General features: G+C 31.0%; 1 protein-coding gene across 1 annotated transcript in view; it reads right to left on the bottom strand.

Moving 5' to 3' along the window:
- Window positions 1-7,130, bottom strand: part of LOC111618740 (threonine--tRNA ligase, cytoplasmic-like) — a 41,214-nt gene that overhangs the window by 16,142 nt on the left and 17,942 nt on the right. The window contains exons 7-8 of the mRNA XM_023360306.1: window positions 5,642-5,860; window positions 3,824-4,004 (exon numbers count right to left, since the gene is read on the bottom strand). Coding sequence (XP_023216074.1) covers window positions 3,824-4,004; window positions 5,642-5,860 — 400 coding nt within the window. The remainder of the gene's footprint in view (window positions 1-3,823; window positions 4,005-5,641; window positions 5,861-7,130) is intronic.

The following is a 7,130-nucleotide window of genomic DNA, read 5'->3' on the forward strand; positions in this document are numbered from 1 at the left end:
CAAAAGACACGAAAAATCGTCGATTCTTTCGTATTTGAAGCAATTTGGAAATCGAAGCGGAATAGAATTTAACATTAGTAAATAATATAAAATAAATATTGAAAATTATAACGAGATAGTTACGGTTTATAGTTATATTATATCTAAATAAATAGATGTTATATGTTTTTATCAAAGCAAGAATTGGCATTTAGAGGGCAAAGGAAACCTATTGAAACTAATAACAGAGGTAATTATATTGAACTTGTTTATTTATTAAGTACGTCACATAAATAATCTATTAAAAATACATTTAAAGAAAGAATTAACTGATTATCCCTGGAAGTCGGCTTCTTATAGAAACACAGCTTCCCTATCATCAAATGCCAAGGCACGCCACCGTGTATTTGCCTAATCTACGGTTATACTGTCACGTTTTATTCCTTTGCAAATTCCATGTACCGTATGTACTATTGCATTGTATATACTAATTGCCCATTGCTTACTGTATCCACTTCAAAGATTATATATTGTCCGCGTTTACATATTTATGTGAAATTGTTTATTTTCAATCTATTTCTCTGTAACCCATGTTCAGCTATTCCTAGCAGTGCTGGACATACATCTTTATGCATTAATAAAATAACTGATTGATTGTCAGTCGCTAGTTCTTTGTTGCACATGCACAACAGTCACAATCGTGATTAAAGGCTGCTATACACCATAAGTTAATCCTTTGAGACTGCCTGTCCTTGAGGAACTTCCGAATTTCCTATCGCCCAAAAACGAAGGAAACCTCTCAGCAGAGGGTGGGGCAGCTTGCCCCGGGCGCCACTGGCAGAGGTGAACCTAATGGTTTCCAAGAATAACAAAATTTGTTTCTGGAGGGGGAGGGGGTGCCAATATAGTGTCGCGGCCCGGGTGCAGTTATGTTCGCTACGCCATTGTGTTTATTATTAAGCCACTGATGTTTATCAGCAACAAATTCTATTAAAACTCGCGGGAAAAAAGTATGCATAGAAGTCTATGGTGTAAATAGTAGTAGTAGTGGTTTGGGTAGCACTGATCACAAAATTAGTTTTTCAAGAGAAATCTTGGGCTATAGATTCTGTTAAAAAGCATCAATTATCAGCGAAAGACAATGGCAAGTCGATTTTACTATAAAAAAAATTCATGGATTAAATTTTATAGACGAATATATATTAATAATTCTCAACCACATCCGATNTAAGTTTTTATAATTATAGTTTGCAAAATTAAGACAGAAAGCAAAAGTATTTTTCTAAATCTACCTTTCATAAGAAAAATTTGGTTTAATTATTATTATAAACCATGCTGTTAAAGTCCAAAGAACCGATATTAATTCCTGATTTAATGTACGGAATAAAAAATACAGTATAAAGTTTCTTCTGTTAAATATTTCTAATGCACGGATTTGTTCATCTCACACAGATAAATAGAAGAATAAAATTAACACACAAAAATATGATTTATTCATACACAATTTTTCACAACTTGATTATGTCTGTGCTATTAATATGTACAACTACAAGGTCTATCTGGAAAGTTCACAAAGTCTTTAAATTATGCACTAAGTAATAATTGAATCCAAATGCATCCTGCGCATCTACTATGTACTATCTGCTGAAAGCAGTTTGTTCTATCTTCATTTGTTGCATTACATTCATTTCTGTAAACACATGTTGATTGCATTTCAGGACGCATTCTTTTTGTGGCAGAAATGCTGAATTTGGTACATAGACATAGAGGGGACTTTTTTGAAGGAGACAAAACTGACTGGCTGCTAGGCAAATGCAAACAACTTCTATTTGCAAAGTTTGCAAACTTTCCAGACAGACCTCATAGATGTGAAAGATGTGCTCTAACCAAATATAGTACCAATACAGGAATGTACAAAACAGACATGCAAATATGCCAAACAAACTGCTGGGTTATTTAATGGACTGTTATAAGGAAACCATACCATGTTACAAGAAAAATGATTGTTCCTAAACATGATTTATATAATTTTCTATCTGCTCTAAATTTAATAATTTGTATCTATCTTTTCACTTTAGAAGTCAGTACAGCACTTAGTATAGCATTACTATAACCCGTGATTTACTAAAAAGGTTTATTAATTATATTGATTATTGTATATACAGTCAAAAAGACCAATACCACATAGTATGAATAATTTACTCGTGACCAATATCCAGTATTTGCCATTTCCACTCCATCGGTATATTATGTCAAATCAAAGGGAACAAATAAGCAATCGTTCAGTAAGTAGTAAATACCGAACACGTGGAACCACCTTAAGATAATCTACAGGTATCCTTTGCTTAACACGAGATTTGATAAGGGCACTAAATTAATTGCGGCAATTCCTTTATATACATGGCAGAAGTTTTAATTTATGCAGCTTTAGCAGCCATCTTTACTTAACACAGGCACCATATTTTGATTAATGCAATTTTGATATATGCGGTAGGATATCAAGGGATTAATTAAGTGCATTAATCAAGGGATAACTGTATTTTCTTATTTAAACATCATAAGGAAGCTCTAACTTCCAAAACAACAAAAATAAATAAAAAAANCCTGTGATTTACTAAAAAGGTTTATTAATTATATTGATTATCGTATATACAGTACAGTCAAAAAGACCAATACCACATAGTATGAATAATTTACTCGTGACCAATATCCAGTATTTGCCATCCCCATTCCGTCGTTATATTATATCAAATCAAAGGGAATAAATAGGCAATCGTTCAGCAAGTAGTAAATACCGAACACGTGGAACCACCTTAAGGTAATCTACAGATATCCTTTGCTTAACATGAGATTTGATAAGGGCACTAAATTAATTGCAGCAATTCCTTTATATACATGGCAGAAGTTTTAATTTATGCAGCTTTAACAGCCATCTTTACTTAACTCAGGCACCATATTTTGATTAACGCAATTTTGATATATGCGGTAGGATATCGAGGGATTAATTAAGTGCATTAATCAATTGATAACTGTATTTGCTTATTTACACATCATAAGGAATCTCTAACTTCCAAAATTAACAAAAATAAAAAAATAAAAAAACAACAAGTAATTAAAGACAGACAGACAAAATAAGGAACAGAATAAACAAACACAAGTGCTTTCATATTTAACTGTCTGTATTTAAATATCTTATCAAATTTGCTGAGTCAATTACTGTAGTGACACTTTGTCATTACAATAAATAATTTAAGATATAATGCAATGGAATTTTAAAGTAAACAAAATATATAGTTATTGATAATTGCCATCTTATGCAGAAATCTGCAATTCTGATTAATCATTTTGTTTAGAAAATGTAGCTTAACCAATATCAAAGTCTATAGATTACAATGATTTAGATGCTAAACAAAATTTTCAAAATAATTACATAAAACTTCCAATAAAAATATCCAAGTGTGATAAATTTGTTTCTTTTATTACTTCTATAAAAAAATATGTTATGACCAATACTTCCTTATACTCAGAAAGTATTTAAGAGAGATCTCTCTCTCTCTCATTACTATTGATTTTGATAGAGAATTCATAAAAAGCTTTCAATTTATTAAGCATAAATTAAGCAATTAAAATTTTTTTACTTCTATATCAATAACTGAAGAACCAAAATATCTTCCCACATTATGCAGCTGAAAGCAAAATACACCAAATGCTTATGTCAATAAAAAATGCTAGACATTAACCTCTGATTTATATTTAATGCTTTATCGTGGGCATATCATCTTTTGGAGGCATTTTAAATGTTAAAAATATGTTTAAGGACACATTTGTTACCAGCAAAGCTTACTTGAAGTGTGTAAATGTTGAGTAATATAGACAAAAACAGTTATAATTGGTCTACTTGTGATGATTGCCGATTGTTGTTTAGGGCTGTGAACGTGTAGTCTATTCACTTTAACTTCGTGCAATCTTCTGCAAGAAATACTTTGCAAAAAACAATGATCTCTGGAACTACACTGCTGTTGCTTCTAAAATGAGAACACGGAAAGATACATTTTGTAATGTAAAGCAATGAGATGGTCACTTTACCACTTTATTTTATGCACAAAGTTATAGCAAACAGATTATAGGATGCCAATAATTTTAAGAATGCATCTGTATTTTAAACAAGTAAAAATTGTGTTTTTGAATCAAAAAAATATGACGATAACATTTCTTATACATAAACTTATGTTAATTTAGATTTTCAAGCAATACAGGTATCTCTCGATTAACATAACAACAACATAATAAATATTATTAAAGACTTATGCAGATATATTATATACTTGATATAAATCACTCCTTATATTTACTTTTTGACTTTCTAACAAAATTTTATTTACAGATTAACTTCATCAGTAATTAAATGAATTTCAGCTTTCGCAAATAATATAAATTTACTAAATATGATTATTTAAGCGAGAGGAAATTAATATTAAAAAATCTCGACAACTCATTACATATCAAAAATATGCAGTGTCGTCCGATCTAATAACAAATGAAAGTTTGGCATATCTTAAACAGAAAGTATTGGACTGAATGAAACATTAAATTAATAATTTTACTCTTCTAATTATATAAACTATTAAAAATACATATCAATGTTAACAGCTAGATGGGCAAAGTAGCAACGACATCAGGCTGCTGCTTGGGAGATCCAGGATTGAATCCAGATAAGAAATCCATCGGCAGTGAGTGTCCTGGATAAGTTGGCCTCATTCCTCACCTACTAACCACTCCTACTATAGGTTTGGCTAAATGCAGTAAGTGTAAAAAAGACCCTCTTTGTGCACAAAGCAAAGAGTAAAAATGAAAAATAGCCCTACGTTAAACAATCATTTGTTACGTTAATGTTTCCATATTCCACATAATTTTTTTAACCCAAGTTTTATAGCAAACTTCTTGCTTTTGTCAGTTAATAAGTGATGCTTATTTATAAAATAATAAATTAAATATCTAGCACGATTCAACTGTTTATTTGTAATGATAATTAAAACAAGAAATCTGCCGAAATATCGGTCTATGAAAAGGATAAGTTAATAATTAGATACAGAGTAATTTGTCTAGATTGCTTATCTTACTTCGTACCTTAACCTTTTTATAGCCCAATAATTCAGCAATTATCTGGTTTTAAAATATCAGGTTAGCAAAGTTGTTTATTTACATAATGACAATTTTGACATTACTGTTACATAAAATTTACAGCCAATTTTTTATAAAGCCCTATTAGTGACTTTAGAACAGAAAGAGTTGAATAAAAAAAACTGTATAATGAAGTAATTATGAGAATTGAAGCCATATTTGAACAATCTTACAAAACTGATAACACGATTTCATCACTCAATCGGTAAGATGAAAACTCTGAGGAATTTGCCACCCCAGTTATACCCCGTACGAGCAAAAAAGCCAACGAAACTATACCCATACAAGCGACCCTTTGCGAGATATTCGCCTCCAAAGGTCAGTTTCTACCACGGATCAATATACCACCTATTCTCCATGTTCCACATCACCATCCGCATCACTCACGGAAGGTGAGTGATGACCGCCAGTGAGTGATGGCCGGGGGGTGAGTGATGACCGCGGGGTGAGTGATGGCCGGCATGTGGCGGCCATCACTCACCCCGCACGGGTCAAGTCCCAAAACCACATAATATCGAGTACTCCACGAACAGTTGAGCGGGCCACTAAAAGCTACGCCAGCCATATAGTTAAACGCAACTCCCGACAGCATGCGACCCAGAAGCAGGCAGATATTTGGCAAAGGGTCGCATAGTAATACTGTTCCGATAAGGTCCCAACTTCCTCGTTTGAAGGCGTAATCGTCCCAATTACTCACATCCTGAAATAAGATCAGTCTGATGCAATCTTTATGTACAAACTGCAATGGAACTTTTCTTCATAATTATAACAAAAACACCCTGAAAATTAAATAAACTTCTCATTGAGAATAATTAACACAGATTTTTACCTCTTACTTAAGAATTTTACAAATTATTAATTAATTAACATATTAATCATCAAAAAAAGCAAAAATATTAATTAATTAGTTATATAGTTAATTAAAAAGATCAATCTAATTAATAAATATTGGAAAATTAGTGAGAGAAAAGAGATTTTCAATTGAACTAAGCCACCATCAACCAACCATTCTGGCTCCTTTATAACAATAATAATTGACTTCTTTGATTAATAGAAAGGCAGAACGCGTGTAAAATAACATCTTTTTTAATAAAAAAGAAAGTAAATTTAAAATCGTAATAATCCTGCCTTTGCTTTGGTCTCCATGTTGATTTTCCCTAATTCGTCCACGAGTTCTTCGGCCATTGTCGTCTGCCTAACTGAAGTCCCGCACTCGATAAATATTTTTAAAATATAAACAGGAAATTCTTTTCCGATAAATAATTTTACTTTCGTTTTAATCTTTAAAGAAGTTTCATTTTGGAAATTTTTAAAATCTGATTGGTTAAATTTTTATTTTATTTGACAATTCGACGTCATATATTTCCGGCTGATGAAATTGCCGCAATGTTTTGCACCATTTTTTTTTTTTTCTTTTTTTTAATATAACTTTCATATTTCTTTAATATAAATAACAGTTTAATTTAATTCATTTTAGTTCTAATATTAATATATGTGATTTAGATAAAAATTTTTAAATTTTATTTTGAATGATGTCATAAATTTAGTTTTTTTAAATTATTTTTTATTTACTCTAATAATCTTTAATTGTCGATTTATATTTTTTAATTTAAGGAAAGGAAATAGTTTTATTATATTATATAGATAATAACAATAATTGAGTTTTAATAATTATTTATATATTTAAAATATATAAATGAAAACATTCTAATTCGTCAGGGGGCGGGTATCAACTTAAAACCACGTGTCCCCGGACGGGCTGGACACGTGGTTTTCCTGGTTTTCTTCATGTCTGTAACGTCTGAATAGGGATTAGTTCAGTAGCGTGCCGTCGTTGGAAGCGGTGGATGCGCCGCTTCCCTTGTATTTTCTAAAAAATAAATACATATTAATTTTAATTATATGAAAATAATCGCACAATATTTTATTATAACCGCATTATGTATCTTATTACAAATTTCTATACTACA

The sequence above is a fragment of the Centruroides sculpturatus genome, unplaced genomic scaffold, assembly GCF_000671375.1.
Source record: "Centruroides sculpturatus isolate CEXI.00-Female unplaced genomic scaffold, Cexi_2.0 scaffold236, whole genome shotgun sequence".
In the NCBI taxonomy this organism is placed as follows: Eukaryota; Metazoa; Arthropoda; class Arachnida; order Scorpiones; family Buthidae; genus Centruroides; species Centruroides sculpturatus.